At 41.9% G+C, this 18,458-nt stretch overlaps 1 protein-coding gene across 1 annotated transcript in view; it reads right to left on the bottom strand.

Moving 5' to 3' along the window:
- The window catches only part of DENND1B (DENN domain containing 1B), a gene marked incomplete at its 5' end in the record, with an annotated part of 194,116 nt that overhangs the window by 52,909 nt on the left and 122,749 nt on the right, over nucleotides 1-18,458 (bottom strand). The window contains one exon of the mRNA XM_006036702.3: nucleotides 8,275-8,400. Within this exon, the coding sequence (XP_006036764.1) occupies nucleotides 8,275-8,400 (126 nt within the window). The remainder of the gene's footprint in view (nucleotides 1-8,274; nucleotides 8,401-18,458) is intronic.

Genomic DNA, 18,458 nt, shown 5'->3' with positions numbered 1-18,458 from the left:
AGCAGGAATCTGTTCTATAAGCTGCATTCACATTTTAAGTAATTTATTTCTACACACTCAGAATACCTGAGTTAAACATGAAACATTAAACTAAAACTGTGACTTATTAAAAGTAAAATCAATCTAGATTAGCAGTAATATTTTGCCTTCTAAATCTGAAAATATGTATTCAGAACAATAAATACACATTTCAATTCCTTACTTTAGATGTATTGCACTCGATTTCCTTTATCTAAAAAGAAGTTACATTTGTAACAGACATTATGTATTGTTAATATAAGGCCTCTCTAACATATTTAATTCAGGTTTGATGTATAGTACCTCTATCTTGGTTACATTATGAGAGCATGGGGTCAGCTCAACTCTGTATCATTAAACAAACACCAAGTGTTTAAAGACGGTAAGATAATTAATATTATCAGAAGAAAATAATAGTTTCTGACATTAAAATAACATCGTAGCAGTTATAGAAATAGATAACAACTAAGAAGAAAAGACAGCTTTATTGCTGTCCCTACTTGGACAGGTCTCAATAAGATTTACAAACAAATGGTTGAGTTTAATGGTCTCTAGCTACTGTACTGACCTAATGCAAAATCTAAAAGGCCTGCTACCCACACTAGTCACAGATCAACTCTATTGAAGACCCTACCAGACCAAGATCTGTAGCCAGTGATAACCCTTAGTATAATGCTCAAGCTACAATTCCTACTTGGATGGTAGGGTGGCACCATGCATAGCAGTACCATCTTACGAGCTATTCCTGAATCTAATTTATTTTTCTCCACGAGGGCCTTAAACTGTGTCCTTTATTAATCTCATGCTTAAATTTTGAGAGAAAAGATAAATCACCTTCCACTGCAAAGGACGCCTGCCCTCAAAAGTATAATAGGTAATTTTGGAAACATTAATTAAAACAAACAATAAACACATACTTCTGCTGCACCAAAAAAGTGAATGTGTATACCATACCAGGTCTAACCAAAAAGCCTGACTGCTGACACCTACAGAGTGCCCAAAACAGCAGCACTCAACCTTTTGGCCCCTGGACTAGATGAGTGGCCTGGGGCTGGTCTGCAGGCTGGATTGAACTCCATGTACCAGGATCAGGCTCTAGGGCCCCATGCCACCTCCGCCTGCTGGGAATGGGCTCTAGAAACGCGTGTTGCCCCTTTCTAGTCCCACATACTGGGATCAGACTCTGGGGCCCTGTGCCACACCTGCCTGGCCCCACACATCAGGATCAGGTCCTGTACCACACTGCATGCCCAATCTAGCATGCATGGTCCTGGCTTGTAGGGTTTCCCACGGGCCCATGCGAAGTTCCATGGGCTGGATGACTCAGTGCCGGTGGACAGATATGGCCCAAGGGTTGAGAACCCCTGCCTTAGAAGAAAGGAGGGCTACACATTCCACTGGTGAAATCCTGCACATAAAATTAAAGACCGCCAATCTTTATTATTAAACAGACCCTAACACCAGTCAGCTAAATAAGCTACCTCATGGTATAGAAACTTCTTGCCCAATCTGGCATGCTTACTCTAAACTGTGTCCAGAACAGGAAAAGTGGATAAGAAAACAGACTGATTCTTGCAAAGAAAAGGGTGAATGCTTGAAATGAATGGGGGTAGAGTTATGTGTACGTTAAGGACAAAACTTGACATCATCAAGAAAATAAGTAAAGAAGAAAAACTGCTTGCTAATTTGTGAAAAATGTTGGCGAAAAGTAAACACTGGTGTGATAAAAATGTAATTCATCATGATAAAGTGGGGAGAAAAAAAATCTATTTTACATACAATGAAAAAATAAATCATCTTCCTCAAAAACATATCTCATTAGAAGTTTAAAGAATATAAACAACAGATGTGATTTATTTTCTACCCTAAAAGTTTTGGCTTTCCTTCAAAAAAGTTAGCCAACAAAGATTAAGTTGTGCAAAAGAAAAAGATATTGAAGTTACCTCCCTGTTAGGGGAAGAAATGCTTACCATTAAAACAGCAAGGGAATTAACCCAAGCAAAGCTTTACGCTATGATAAGCTTGTGACATCACTCGTGAAAACTTAGGACATTTAGAACAAAAACTAGTCCTAGGAGTAGATGCTCTCAGCCTATACCAAGAAGCTAGTACTGCTGAGAAGATAACTTGAAGCTCTAAGGCAATGTATCTTTGCTTTTGGCCTAATGAATGGATGTTATTTTTATAGAAATCTCATAAGCCAAACTTGGTGCTGGTGCAACAATAACTTCAAATGCACAGCAAATGCAAATGCAAATGAATGGGTACTACAAAATTGTTTTAGGTAAGATCTGGGTGATGTACAAAATGAATGTAACAGTATTAAAAAAATGATACTTATTGTACCAATATAATTGAACGGTCTAAAAAATGATACTTATACTAATATAATTTTTGCAACTGATGTGTAAATTACATTTTAATTTACATTATGCATCCTCTTTATATGGTTGCAAAATTGGGATCGCTGTGTTACATTACTCACTGGTAAAGGCTCAGATGTTACAATGCCTAAAATCTGAAAAGGAAGACTGAGAAGAGGGCTAATCCTGGGTTGCAGCTGTTCTGAAATGGGTTTGTATGCCAGCACAGGTGGCTTAAAACTCACCCTTGAAATTCCCTGATGTCTCAGCAGGGATGGAAATCTAGGCTGAGTTAAAGCAAACTAAGGGCTATTCTAGTTCCCAACAACTGCAAACAGCCCGGCGGGCCAAACAGCAGTTGAGGATTGGTGTGGCACAGTGACATTATAGCCACCTTCCTTTATAGCTGCCATGGCTCTTTTCTTGGCAACTGAAAGGGGAAACACCCAAATTGCCTTTATACAGCTTTAGACTGCTGGAAAATTACCTTTTCAAGAGATCCTCTCTGAGCTAGTTAAATCAGTTTTATAGCATGGAGTTTGCCCCAAAATGTCAGAATTAATTTTATTTCAGTTTGTACAGGAGTTACATACAAAGCGAACATAGTCCAGTGACCTATTGAAGAAGCTTAGTTTTCATTACATTAACTATTTTCATAGTCATTTATGAAATTGCAAAGAAATAAAGGAAATTTAATCTGTTTTATTATTTTCTTCTCCTCCGCACTATCAGAATTCTGGAAACACAACAAAAAAGTAAAATATTTGTAAAGGGTAGAAAATAATCTTAAATTTCACAGTTGTACCATTTAAGGGAGTGAGAATATATCAGTCTGATGAACATTACTAAAATAACCCTTCTGCACTGGGAACTACCCAAGTGTTTTATATTATTTCTTTGCTGCAAAAGGAGAGCAGTGAATTCTTTCTGCTCCCTTTCTGTATTTCTTATGATTATTCTTCAAATAAAGAACCCACTTATTCTTCCTTTGCTTCTCAAGTAAATACATATCCTGTCTATTATGCAACAGTCCAAATTTTCTACCCAATTATTTTTTAAATTTTCCAATTTTCTGTAATGACTACAAGCTTTTGGTCACAACATATTACTGTACCAAGGAGAATTTTCTCCAACTTGGAGCAAATGCTTACCAGAAGCAACTAGTACCATGGAACAAGAATTTAGTGTGATAAACAATGTGTGGTGTGAAAAGAAGTGTTGGATGTGTGCAGACACTACCAACGATGTCCTTTCATTCAGTGTTAATGTTAATAACACTTGTTCCATGTTTCAGACTGAACTCATTCAAAACACAATGTTATTGGGAAAACTTTACCACTCTAAATAATGCTATTGACTGAGAAGCAAGCAATAGCATCCCCAATTTAAAAGTGTACTCTAACACAACTATTTTGTAATTCTTAAAAAAAAAAAAAAAAAAAAAAAAGATTCCACATAACCAACACAGGGTCTAAAAATGTGATTATTTTATTTATAACATAATTATTTCAAAATTATGCAGTGAATCTTTTTAAAGTTATCTTTTTATATTTCCAAGATGAAATATTATGTGAAGCCAAAATGAAGAGAGATTATACTTCATGATTGCTTTATAACCCATTACTGTAGAATCTGAAGGAAGAGGTTCTATACCCGTTCAGTTTGGGACAATTCTCTTCTGAGAATGCCAATTAGTGCCACCTGAATTTTGATTTTGTGTAATGTAATATATGTTCACAAAAGGGAGAACTGAGACCAAGTCACTTCATGGTCTTTGAAAAACTGTTGGGTCACACAACCCTACTTTACCACTATTAATGTGGGTCAAATCCAACCTGGTAACACTGAGATAAAAGACTGCCATCATGATACAAATAACTGTATTTACTCAAATACAAGACAAGGTTTTTCCCCCCTCATCTTGGATTTGAGTACAAGGTGGGTATGGAAGCTCCAGCTCCAGCCTCTGCCCAGCCCAGCAACAGTGGCTGCAGTGGTGGTAGCTCAAGCCCCATCACTAGCCCTAGGCCAGGCTGGGGAGCCAGCACATGCTTCATGCCCTGGGCCAGAGCTGGAGCTGCAGCCATAACTCAGTGTAAGCAGCCATAGAGGGTAGAGGGGCAAATGGCAGAAGGGGGCAGGCACCAGAGGGCACAGGAGCTGGGAGGCACAAGCACCTGAAGAGAGGGAGTATGCAGCAGGGGAGGCCAAGAGGCTGCTTGACTGCTTTCATGCCTGACACCACACATCTTCCTTCCTGCTTCTGCTTGCCCTCTTGCAGCAATGGTGTGGGATGAATTTAAGACAACCCTCCAGTAATTAGAGTCTATACATGGCAAATTATAACAAGCGTATACATTTTCCTTGTGTAGAATCTAATTATTGGGGAGCTGTCTTAAATTTGGAGTTGTCTTGGATTTGGGTAAATATGGTATGTAAATTAGAATCTTTGAAAATATAACATAGTAATTTGACAAAAGATGGTGTGGACAGCATTTTATTTTACAACATATACAGGTCAGATATATCTATAAAAATGTGGAGAAACACTAGCTTCTGGATGTACAAGTACACCAAATTAGTATGAACAGGATATGATATTTGAGATCGTTATTACATTTTAGATACAGTAATCTTTTCTGAATTTTATTTCTTATTTTTTGACTGGCCTATGACAATCTGAGACAGGATGACATTCACCAGCAGGTTGCTATCTCCAGAGGAATTCTAAAATGATACACCCTAAATATACCAGCTGCCCATAGTGAATCACAAATATTTTCTTTTATATATGACCAAAGCAGTTAAAACAGACAAAAGAGTAGACAAAATGTAAAAGAAAATAATCCAGAAAAGACAAGCTAATCCAGAGGTCACTATGGAAATATTTGCTAACAGAAATTCCACACTGTTACATGCTATTCTCAGCAAAATGAAAAATTTTATCATCTCAGAAATGAATGTAACAACTGCTGACAAATGGTGATTTTTATTACTGATCCAGTGAAAGAAGAGTGCGTGAATGTGTGCATGCATTTTTTTTTAAAGAGGAACTGATCTGAACAGGGAGACACCCATTAGGAATCCTAAAGATGCCATTGACATTTGAACCAAAAAGGACCTGTCTGCTCAGCCCCAGATTGAAATTCAGGTTAGAAGATGAGGACATTTCTGCCCATGCAGCCTCAGCAATATTGTCCTGCTCATATGTACCAGGTGTAGATTAAGGCACCAGAGGCACATTTTTGTAGTGCTACAATGATTGTAGCATTACAAAAACCTGATAAATGGAAGTGCAAAACTCTAGAATTCTTGATTCAGAGATGATGCTTTTTATTACACCAACTAAGAAAATACAGAAAAAAATATCTTTCTTTGCAAGGGAAGTGCACACATGCACAACTCACTGACCGGAGTGCAACAGAGTCACCACAAAGGTACGGTCTCCATTCAGTGGGTTAGAGAGCTGTTCTTTAGCCCTATGCCCCACCCCACTCCAGGGAAGCCCATCAGTCAATGGACAAGCTCAATGGTGGATTTGCCCAGTCAGCTGTTGCTGCTGTAACAACTGATGGGGCTGCCTACAAGCCACTCATATGGGAAACAGCTGATTGGTCAGCACACACCACCCTATGAGCCCCTGCCATCATTGTAGCCGGTTCACCCTAGCTGCCAGCAGCAACAGTCATGGTCTCTGCCATCCAATTAAACCTTACTGTAGCTACAGCCACCACTGCTACCAAAGCACCACTGTGCTCTAGCAACAACTGCTACTTCTACTGCTCTTTGAAGCACCAGGAACTTTAAACTATTTTAGTCCCAGTACTGTAAGTGTACTCCCACTACCCTCACTGCCACTACAATACTGACAACTGCTGGTGCTCTAGGGCAGCAATGTTGCTACCTCTGCTAGAGCATCAGCTGGCAAGGGCTGATTGATCAGCCTCTGCTATCACTGCATCCCCAGCAGCAATGGATGATAGAGCTGCCAACAAGGCTCCCTACCAGCTCACCAGCTGGGCATGCTATCAGGGTGACAGTCATTCTCCTTCTGTCTCGCACCCTTGGAAGGAAGAAGGGAGAGTGGAGCATTGTTGGATACTGAGGGTTGGAGAGACCAGTATATGCATTAAATTTATGGTGGAAAAGCTTTCTGCAACAAAAGTTTATTGTTGTTTATTGTAGTAGATCCACCATTTTTGTCATCAGCCCCTTTTTTTAGCGTGATCCACAGGATGAACATGTGGATGCTTACTGTTTGTCATGCTAAAACAGCCTGTATGTTTCGTTGTTTGTATTAAGGGCCTAAGACACTTGATATGTATATCAAGTGTATACAATGTAATGTATATCAAGGGTCTAAGACACTTCATTGAACTTGTTGGCTTACCAGCAGCCAAGGCAGATTGCAAAGAGTTGGCTCTGAAGAGCCCCTCACCCTTATATCAAGAAAATTCAATTCTGCGATTATTGTAGCTTCCAAACAGACTCTGTGAAATCACTTGGAACAAATTACAACAATCTATTTGGAGGTGGCTGCAATGGGGAAAGCTTTTCAGGAAAATGAAGGTGATTAAGTTTTGAAATGCTGCCACAATTCCTGCCATGGACTCTACACATCTTGAAACTGGCCATAACCATTGTGGAAAGCTAATGTAACTAGATTCTCATGCAAACTGTAACTCTATTATGATTCCTCAATTGCATAACTGCCCTATGTCACCTACTGAAAATATGCCATATGTCACTTCCTATCTCCTTCTATTAACATTATTTTAGTCTTATATGGACTGAATTGAATCGGTTGCCCTTCATCTAAATAAAAACTCCCACCATTCAGAGACAGTTACAGGCAAGTACATGAAATATCAACAGCCAAAAGGCAGCCTATATAAAAGATGTTTGAACTGCACGGAGGCACTCATCACTGCATTTCACAAATATTTTTTTCCAAGAACAAGCCTCACAAATCAACGAGAAAGTCTATCCTATCTTCCCATCAGACTCTCATCTAGAAATAAAAAAGAAAATCTAAGATTTATTGATTTATTATCACCATAAGATCCAATGTAAAATAACTGACAACTGTGTTAACCAGAGCAGAATTCAGATGATCAGGAAATCTGAACATAGACAAAAATTGCAAAAAGATTGGATTTGGATAATGCCAGAGAAACCCAGGCAACAACAAATCACTAATGGTGTCTCAAGATAAATATTCTGGAGCAAATTATTTTACAAATCTAGTCCATACATCTAAGTGCAGGTATAAAAGCAGTGGCTTTTGATAAATATTAACCTCCACCCTCACCAACAGGGAAGCATCTGCACTGTGGTATTAACAAGTCTGAAAGGACCAATATTCATGCATACTTTTAGCCTATTAAGTTCTATCTGAACTTCAGAAACTTTCATTTTGAACTCTGCCAGGACAGACTTTCAGCCCCGTTAATCAAACAAAAGGAGGATGTATCACAGGTCACAGACGCACTGGATACATTTACCTGTTAAACCTAAATAGTTCCACTAGGTGGATACTAGCCTTCAGAGGTGTACCAGCCTCTTCCCTAACATTAACTCCTCTAGTCCATTAGGCAGAAATGAAGCATAAAAGTACTAGGGGGGGAGGAGGGAGTTTAACCATCAGTCAAATTTTAGTTGTAAAGAGCGATGCAAATACAAAAGCAGTTTGCCCATGAACAAATACCTGTGGTTACATAAAACAGATTATTCAAGCCTTCAAGGTATGAAAGGCAAAGGCACCTATATACCCATCTTATAAAGTTTGTGGGTTTGTTGAAAACCCTTAAGACTACACATTTAAGCTTATTTTTAGAGACTATAAGTTTTTGCTGTGATGAATCAAAGAAACAAGATAAAATAAGAAGCTTACAGGTTTGTATCTTAGTGCATCTCTGTAGGATCCAAACAGCACTGCCTGCGCCCTAAGAAAGGCCCTAGCTACTCCATCACCCGTTGCTGTAGACTGCTTCTTCAGTTTATTTTTCAAGGCCGAGACCTGCATGACAGAAAGGAACAGTTAAATTAACACCTTAGAAATTGGTACAGCGAGGCATGAACCCAATCAGCAGGCAAACCACAGTGTCTACAGGTCAGCCAAAAATTCATCCTCTTCCTTGATAGCTTATCTTTCTAACTGCAAAAAGCACCTGCTGGTCTGTTAATTGAAATGAAAGCAGGGGATGATGGTAAAGTGCTAATGCAAATTGGTTTATGCTCTCTTTTTTCCCAAGGCCTCTTGACATAAATAAGCTTTAATTATTTTACAGTAAACTGCTTGTGAGCAACTTTTCTGCACATTTTTGCGATGCTAACATGTGTCTACTTGTCTATGATGAAGCCAGTTAGGCATTTTTCATTTATACTGTAAAGGGTTATTTTAAAGGGCATTTAATGCTCACTTACCACTCAATTTTAAGGGTTTTTTATGTCAGGTTATTAGTGTACATCATTTTTATACATCCTGTGAGCAGTTGCCACCACTGTTTACCAGCTGAAGAAGGCCTGTGTAAATTTTATATTAACACAATCTTCAGAATTGTCCCAAGCAATAAGACATATGAATAGAAAAACCCACCCTTATAGGAAAGAATGAGGCACCTATGGTAAGAAAGACACCATCTTTATTTTAGAATCATAGAATTGTAGAAAATTAAGGTTTGAAGGGACCTAGTCCAACCCTTCTCAAGGCAGGACCAGCCCCAACTGGAACATCCGAGCCATGGCTTTGAAAAACCTCGAAGGATGTAGAGTCTACAGCCTCTCTGGGTAACCTCTTTCAATGTTTTACTACCCTCCTAGTGAGAAAGTTTTCCCTTATATTTAACCTAAACTTCCCTTACTGCAACTTGAAACCATTGCTCCACTGAGAACAGTTTAGCTATATCCTCCTTTGAACCCCTCTTCAGGTAGTTTTATGGCTGTTATTAAATCCTCTCTCATTCTTCTCTTCTGTAGACTAAATAAGCCCAGTTTCCTCAGGCTGTCCTCCTAAGTAATGTACCCCAGTCCCCTCAACATTGTCGCTGCCCTCCACTGGACTCTCTCCAATTTGTTTGCATCTTTTCTGTAGTGGGGGGCCCAAAACTGAACACAGTACTCCACATCTGGCTTCACCAGTGCTGAATAGAGGGGAAGAGTCACTTCCCTTGACCTGCCAGCAACACTCCTACAAATGCAGCCCAGTATGCCATTAGCTTTTTTGGCAACAAGGGCACACTGTTGGTTCATATTCTGCTTATTGTCCACTGTAATCCCCAAGTTCTTTTCTACAGAGCTGCTGTCCAGCCAGCCAGCCCCTAGTCTGTACTGGTGTATGGGATTGTTTCGCCCTAAATGCAGAGCTTTGCACTTGTCCTTGTTGAACCACACGAGATATCTTTTGGCTCAACCCTCCTATTTGTCTAGATCAGGGGATGTCACTTGGGAAGGCCCTATGGGGTACACGCGGGCGGGAATGGGCCACCCCGCGCCACCACCTCCCAGGTGCAGGGCTGTGGGGGACGGCTGGATGTGGAGGAGGAAGCCTGCACACAGCAGCTGCCGCTGCCACCCACCACCCCATACTAGTGCTGCTTGCCCCCTAGCCCCCTGCATCCAGCCACCAGGGGTACAGTTATTAAAAATGGTTGAAAACTCCATGTCTAGGTCACTCTAAATCCTAGCCCTATCCTCCAGCATATCTACTACTCCCTCACCCCCAGTTTGGTGTCATCTGTAAACTTGCTGAGGGTGCACTCTATGCCATCTTCCAGGTCATAGATCTAAATATTGAACAAAACCAGCCCCAAGACTGACCCCTGGGGCATTCCACTTGATACCAGCTGCTAACTAGACATTGAGCCATTGATTACTTCCCCCTTAGCCCGATACTTGTGCCAGTTTTCCATCCACCTTACAGACCATTCATCCAGTCTGTATATCCTTAGGTTGCCTGTGACGATGTTGTGGGAGACCATATCAAAAGCCTTGCTAAAATCAAGGTACACCACATCTACTGGTCTCCTCGCAGCCACAGAGCCACTCATCCCATCATAAAAGACAATCAGGTTGGTCAGGCATGACTTGCCCTTGGTAAATCCAGGCTCACTGTTCCTAATTATCTTGTCCTCCAAGTGTGTAGAAATGGACTCCTTGAGGATCTGCTCCATGATTTTTCCAGGGACTGAGGTGAGGCTGACCGGTCTGTAGTTCCCTGGATCCTCCTTTTCACCTTTCTTAAAGATGGGCACTTTCTTAAAGATGGGCACTTTTCCAATCATCCAGGACTTCTCCCTATCGCCATGAGTTTTCAAAGATGATGGCGAGAAGCTCTACAATCACATCATCCAACTCCCTCAGCACTCTAAGGTGTGTCCACACATGCAGGCACGTGTGCTTGCAGCAGCTCAAATAGGAGCAGCACAAATTTGTGCCAGAGATTTCCGCCTCAGCACACGTGCCTGAACATCCACTTTGGTTTGGGGCAATTTGTGCCACTTGGGGCAAACTGACCCTGCCCAGCTCCTCCTGGATTTTCAGCCAGGGGGAGCTAGAGACTGCAGTATAAAAAGCTGCCCTGGAGGGCAGCTCAGGGCTACTTACCCTCAGGAGCTTCTGAGGCCCAGTCAGTTGGTATCTGGCCCCTTGTGCCAGCTGGACTGTTGAAGCAGCCCTAACCTAGAGTGGCCCCTGTATCCTATACCCACTGCAGCAGTCTGGCAGTGAACTGCTGCCGCCTGTGACAGCATACACCCTCTTGGACCTGTGTCTTTACGGTTGCATGGCTGCCAGACTGAGACGGGGACAGCACGGCTGCCTGGGCTCTGGTATGGGCAGTGCAGCAGAGCTGCCTGCACCTCTGGGCCAGCTGCCAGTGGGCCATGGTTGCACAGTTGGCCTTCGTGCACTACTGTCACATTTTCTGGTGCTCCTGCTCTGTCATCTGGGCAGCTACCACCCAGAAGATTTGCTCGTTGCAGTGGCCTGTTTTGAACTGCCAAAGCATGTCCTCTTGACCCCAAATGGCAAGGTCATCCACCTCATCTGTCCTCCAGCTGGGTTCTTGGTGCTGGCCCTGGTCAGGCTCCTCCGCTCGTGTCTCATCACTTGCCTCAATAGCAGAGATCCTGGTGTTCCCTGTTTAAAACCTGCAAATTTTCTGATTAAAACCTCCAAATTCTCTCATTAAAAAACCTCAAATCCATGTTCTTCTGCAAATAGAAGTGAAATGCCACTATAGAGAGATCTGTTGGGCAATGTTTTATTGATATATTTACAATTTTAAAGCAGTGTGGAAGCCTACCAGTGATTCTATCATCAGAATAAATGAATTCTAAATCTCTATACACTTCAACATTTGCTTTTAGTTTTTTTATCATAGAAAAATCAGAGCTGACCCTACCTCCTTCACTCACCAGAATGTGGGGCACTGAGCAGCATTGATATGCCAGTTCCCTGCCCCTGCCCTTCACTTTCAACCCACAACCTCACCAGTGCTCCTCACTCCTGACCCACAGCCCTTGCCTGCTCCCCAGCTAGCTCCCTCCTGGCAGGACCTCCGTCCCAGCATCAGGATACGAGTACAGCTGCAGCTGTTCCACCTGCTTTGTGGCTCTCAGCAGTGCCAGCCCTTGCTGTTCTCCTCCCTGTGCCTGTGCCCAGGCTCCAGCGATCCCCATGCACTTCCTAGGAAGCTCTTGACTAGGGCTCAGGGACTGGGCTGGGCAAGCCCCTCCCCTTCCAGGCTGGCCTCCCCCTGCATAAGCTGCTCTAGCAGGGCGGGGGGGAGCTCTAAGTCTGGTTCTAGCAGCCTCTCCTACCCAGAGCACTCCCCCACCCCCAAACCCCATCTCTTTCTCTCTCACACACATCTCTCCTGCTGCCTCCACACTGCCCTCCAGCCCATTACACCACACATCCAAGTGGTTTCTGGGACCAGGACTGCAGCCCCTCCCCCTGCATAAGCTGCTCTAGCAGGGCGGGGGGGAGCTCTAAGTCTGGTTCTAGCAGCCTCTCCTACCCAGAGCACTCCCCCACCCCCAAACCCCATCTCTTTCTCTCTCACACACATCTCTCCTGCTGCCTCCACACTGCCCTCCAGCCCATTACACCACACATCCAAGTGGTTTCTGGGACCAGGACTGCAGCCCCTGCCAGCAGGTCCCATCCCATCCCTGGGGCTGGGGGGGAGGGGGGATGGCCTGTGCACCGTGCAGCGGGGCTCTGCCAGTAGTGAACCCTGAGAACCCTGACAGCCCTTGCCTCTGCTGGGGGGGGGCTGTGCACCGTGCCGGGGGATGGGTAGAAGACCTACCCCTCCTGAGCAGTTCCCTCCACCCACACAGTTCCACCACACAGAGTGCCCCTCACCTCCATGTCCCCACTTGCCGGGGACAGAACCTGGGTCCGAGGCACTGCTTCAGCCTTGCCCTGCTATTTTCCACAGCACGCTGAAGTAGCAGGGGAAGGCAACAGGCATAGAAATGCTCTGGGCTGGGTGCCAGAGGATCTCTCTGGAGGACCTAGCCTCTGGTTACCTTAGGGCACACTCTAGGAGCTTGTCCTGTGCCACTTTTTTCTTTTTTTCAGCATTTTTTTTTTTAATACCAGGACTTCCCAGTATCAAAATTAGAGTCTGCACTGCAAACATGCAGCACAGGGAACATTTTTTCATTCCCAGTGTGCCTCTTGCGGAGTCTCAAACTGTTCTGAGATGCTGCAACAAGCACGTGCTCGCTCATCTGAATGCAGCCCTAGAGTGCATCCCAGCCGGCCTCATGGACTTGCATATGTCCATCTTATCTAAATAGTCCCTCACCTGTTCTTTCACCACTGTTGGCGGCTCACCTCCTTCCCAAACTGTGAAGCCAGGTGTAGTAGTCTGGGAGCTGACCTTGCCTGTGAAGACTGAGGTGAAAAAGGCACTGAGTACTTCAGCTGTTTCTGCACCCTCTGTCACTAGGCTGCCTCCCCCATTCAGTAAGGGGCCTGAGCTTTCCCTGATCTTTCTCTTGGTACTGACTCTTGCAGAAACCCTTCATGTTACCCTTTACATTCCTTGCTAGCTGCAACTCCAATTGTGCTTTGACCTTCCCGACATCATCCCTGCATTCCTGAGCAATACTTTTATACTCCTCCCTAGTTGTTTGTCCGGGTTTCCACTTCTTATAAGCTTCCTTTTTGTGATTTAGTTTACTGAAGCGTGCCCTGCTAAGCCAAGTTGGTCTTTGGCCATACTTGCTAGTCTTCTTGCACATCAGGATGGTTTGTTCCTGATTCCTCCTGTAAGGCTTCTTCAAAGTAGAGCTAGCTCTCCTGGACTCCGCTCTCCAGCAGAATGGCTTCCCAAGGGGATCCTGCCCATGAGTTCCCTGAGTGAGTCAATGTCTCTTTTTCTGAAGTCCAGGGTCCTTAATTTGCTGTTCTTCATCCTTCCTTTCCTCAGGATCCTGAACTTAATCATCTCGTGGTCACTGCTACCCAAGTTGCCATCCACTACTACATTCCCCACCAATTCTTCCATTTGTGAGCAGCAGGTCAAGAAGAGCACAACCTCTAATTGGCTGCTCCAGCACTTGCATGAGGAACTTGTCCCCAATACTCTCCAAAACTTCCTGGATTTTTTGCTCACTGATGTATTGCCCTCCCAGCAGATGTCAAGGTGATTGAAGTCCCCCATGAGAACCATGGCCTGTGATTAGGCAACTTCCACCAGCTGTCTGAAAAGAGAATCATCCACCCCTTCCTCCTGATCTGCTGATCTACAGCAGACATCCACCATCACCCTTGTTGCTCTGTCCTCTGACCCTAATCCAGAGACACTCAAACTGTCTCCAGTTTCATACTGGAGCTCTGTGCAATCATATGACATAAAGTGCAACTCCTCCTCCTCTCCTCCCCTGCCTGTTCTTCTGTAACAGTTTTTTACCCATACATGACAGTGCTCCAGTCATTCAAGCTGTCCCACCAAGTTTCTGTTACTGAAATCATGCCATAATTCTATGGCTGTGCAAGGACTTCCAATTCTTCCAGCTTGTTTCCCAGGCTCCATGCATTTGTGTACAGGCACCTAAGGTAACTAGTCGATTGCCCTAATTTCTTGACGTCTTCTCAAGGAAGAATGACAACACCTCCCCTGGGGCCCCCTCCTGCTTGCTCTACCTGCAAGTCACTGACTTCCCCACTTACCTCAGGGATTTGGTCTCCATCCCCTAGACAGCCTTGTTTAGAACACTACCTTAACGAGCCTGTCTGCAAAGATGCTGTTCCCTCTCTTTGTCAGATGGATCCCATCTCTTCCCAGCAATCCTTCTTCTTGGGACACCATCCCATGGTCCAAGAAGCCAAAGCCCTGATGACGACACCACTCGCGCAGCTAGACATTGATCTGCAGGATGCACCTGCTCCTGCCTGGGTCCTTTCCCTTCCCTGTTGCTAGGGCTCCATAAGTGTTCTCCAGATGAACTGCTGCATGTGGAGATGAAGATTTCTGCTTGCAGCCAGAGGTCACAAGCCTCCAGCTTCCAAGTTCCTGGGAGTCCCTGTCCTCTCCCTTCTCTAGTGCCGCCTCTGGCACTAATTCCTCCAGTGTCCCGGAGGTCTCCTCCAGCATTGAACTGATGAACTCCTCACAGCGGAGGATGCCCTGGAGCCTTGCCACCTCCTCCTGTATCTCTCTTGCCAGTTCCCTGAGAGAGACCGCCAGGAGGCACCGTTCAACCTGCAGGCACTCCTCTACCTGGCTGTAACTCGAAGGAACCTGCAAGTCGCAGTCCCCACAATGCCAAACCCGGACCTGGGTGGAAGCCTTTTAATATCTGAGTTTTCTAAAGGCAAGCAATCCTGATTCGTATGGTAAATAACAAGCACTGTTTGTAGATATCTGAAGCACAAGAGTAACATTATGGTAAAAAGGCCAGTATTTTTTTTAAAGGACCAATTGATAAATCTGTATTTTTTTGTCGCAAAATGTCTAATGAAATAATACTCAAGTTATCAGATACTATTCAAAGCAAATTTTTTTGAGATATTCTTTAAACAAAATATTATGTTACCCCTAAAAGCATAAGGAATCACTAAAACAGGCTTCATTCTTTTATAAATGTATGCAAGAATGAATATCTTTTTGTTTCTTTATGCAAGCAGTCATGACTGTTCTTGTAGATGATGATTGTAATTGAAGTGTCAACCTAATTAACAACTAAACTTTGAATAATGCTAATGAGAACTGAACATGGCATCAGAGAAAAGACCAGCTCTACAGGTGATAAACCTTCACAGTAGTGACATTTTCCAGTGTAAAGTCACAGTTACTGTGATCTGATCAAAGAGGGAGACCCCCATTGGGTCCAATTATAACTATAGTTTTGAAAAAAATTATTGAGTTATGATGTTCATAATCTATGCAGAAAGGCCTTTACAGTATAGGTCTTCTCCCCATAGCTGTGATCTTTTCAATTTATATCCAAGCTCCATAGATCCAGATAAAAGTTTAGAGCCTGATTCGTTTAGCCCATGGAGAGCATACACCAATGCTCATTTAAGTTTTTTTTACTTGTACCTCAAAAGAAAAAGAAAAGTAAAATTCAGAGTACAAAAAATGGTTACATAGTTCAAGGTTGCAAAAATAAATGCTTGTCATTTTACTTCCTTTGTCTTACAGTTTATAATTATTTTGAAAGTTATAAAAATTGAAGTTTATTTAAATTCAAGAAGAAATAAATTCACATGTCCTTTGCAAGAGACGGATGTGTCAGCAATTTTAGTTTTGTATGATGGATGTGCAAATAAGAGAGGAAGGTGGATACAAAAAATTCTGGTTAGTCAAAAATAAAAACCAGATTTCCATTTTTCTTATAAAATACAGCTTTTCCTAAAAAAAGAAAAATCTGCCTTTTTTATTTAAAAAAAATCCATGCAAATTGTAAATTAGAGCACAAATATATAAAATAAAGGCACAACATATTTTTCTTCATTAATGTGAAAGGTTTTATAATATCATTCAAATGCATTTTGGGACAGAAACACTTTGTGTTCTATATTTTTTACTTTTTGCAATTTCATATCTCCTTGTGGAATGCCACTAGGCAAATCCTTTTATCTCAGTGTGGGCTTTTCCTTTAAAAACTAGAGTACAGCCCTCAATGTTGTTGTAAAATATCTTCCAATGGACTGTTACTTACAGAAACATAAAAGAAAGGATATGAATTACAAAGAAGATTATATTGTTTTGGCTTGTTGTACATGGATCTTGATAGCCTATTTTATTTTTTTCCCATCATGGAGAGTGGGGTACCTTATCAATGGTCAATGATGTTTTTTTCTTACTTTCAATGATGTTGTTTATCAGCAAAACCAAAACACATCTAGTGAGCAGTAGGAGACTGAGAGGTGGGCAATACATTTTTTTTGTGAAGGTAAGAGAATGTTATAGTGAGCATGGAAAAAGAAAAGGAATTAGTGGGGTAAGGTACACTGTGAAAAGAGAAGTGGTGTTAAGAGTGGAAAGGATTACTCAAGAAAAAATAAAAGTGGAACAGACAAAGATAGGAGGGGGGGGTGTTAGGAGCCAGCTAGTATGTTCAGTCACAAGAGAAATCCATAGAAGGAGTTAGGGGTAAGCAATCAAAATGAAAGAGGTCCTGTGTGCTTCAAATAAGCTAACAGGCCATGCTAGTGAGGAAAATTCTCCTTCTAGTAGTATATATATGTTATAAATAAAAGCAGCTGAAAACAGAGAACAAGCCCACCAATACAATACTGGGAGCATTCTAAATAGTGTATTAGTTCAAAGACATTAAAAACATCCTAGTACTATTAGCTTGTCCAATATACAAGTCAATAGATGGAATGAATGCTGAAAAAATATTAAATGGTTTCAGTTTTCATTGTTATTCTAATAAAAGAAAAGACCAAATTATTTTTTTACCAGATAGTGGACCAAAAAAACACCAAATTATTTTTACCAGATAGTGGACCTAGTCATGGAGTTCAAATTCATGAAAAGTGTCTCTAATCTCATCTTCCCCTTCAAGCTCTCAATCCTGTAGACTCTCAGGTACCTGTGTAGTGGACTTAAACATGTGCCTAAATATTTGTAAGACTGAAATCTTATGGGCGGCAAGATTGAGCCCAGTATTCCTTTTTAGATTGGTTATATGCGCTCAAAACAAACCATTGTCTGTATCAGGCTTCCTGAAACAAATCACACATTTGACCATGTTCAAAACCGTGCAAAAATCAGGTCTCAGAGAAATAGATATTGCAGATACTCTTACAGGATCAGTCAGTGTTGATGCATTTTAAACCAGTCTTTTAAGATCTTCTCATTCAAACAGGTCACTGTACAAATAAGTCAAGTCTAAAGCAGTAAGAAAATGGATTAAGATATGGAAATGGAGGCCACTCAGAGGAATAAAAAAAAGAGAGAAATTTACAATGAAAAATGTAACCTCAAAATCTGTAGATCATTATTTCAATGAAGAGAGTTTTTCAATGCACTGGAGATTAAACATGCTTCCAATATGGACATCTCAATTTTGAAATGCCCATCAGCATTTAACAGACAATTTCCATTTGTTTTGAAACTTTAGGTACATATCTGAGTAAATGTAGATCCCTCCAAAACAAAAAGGGCTCAACATAAGAATGCAGTACTTTTATATTTCAAGCTCTAAAATGATGCCAAATGTTCTTTGTCGTGCCAAATGGCTAAAAAAAAAATATATTCTGCACATAAACAGCTCTCTCTCAAATAATCTTTTTTTCTGACAATTCTGGATTTCTCATCATTTCTTTTCTGTTGTGTATTGGATTTTTTTCTAATTGTTAAACATTATAAAATATTTTAAAAATATGATTAATCCTTGCAGTTGCACAGTTAAACATTACTCACAACTTATTTTACAAGAACACTAATAGTTGTACAGTACTTTGAGAAATAACTTTTGCTCACTTGAACTATTACAGTAAATGTTTGGTTTTCTTAATAAATTAGAGCCCACTTATCAAATAAGTCTGATTTGTGACACTGAACTGAGTTTACTTCTGTATCTAAAATGGAAGCCTTTCTAAGAA

The sequence above is a fragment of the Alligator sinensis genome, unplaced genomic scaffold (assembly GCF_000455745.1).
Source record: "Alligator sinensis unplaced genomic scaffold, ASM45574v1 scaffold1621_1, whole genome shotgun sequence".
Classification (NCBI taxonomy): Eukaryota; Metazoa; Chordata; order Crocodylia; family Alligatoridae; genus Alligator; species Alligator sinensis.
This window is presented reverse-complemented; position numbering and strand designations above follow the sequence as displayed.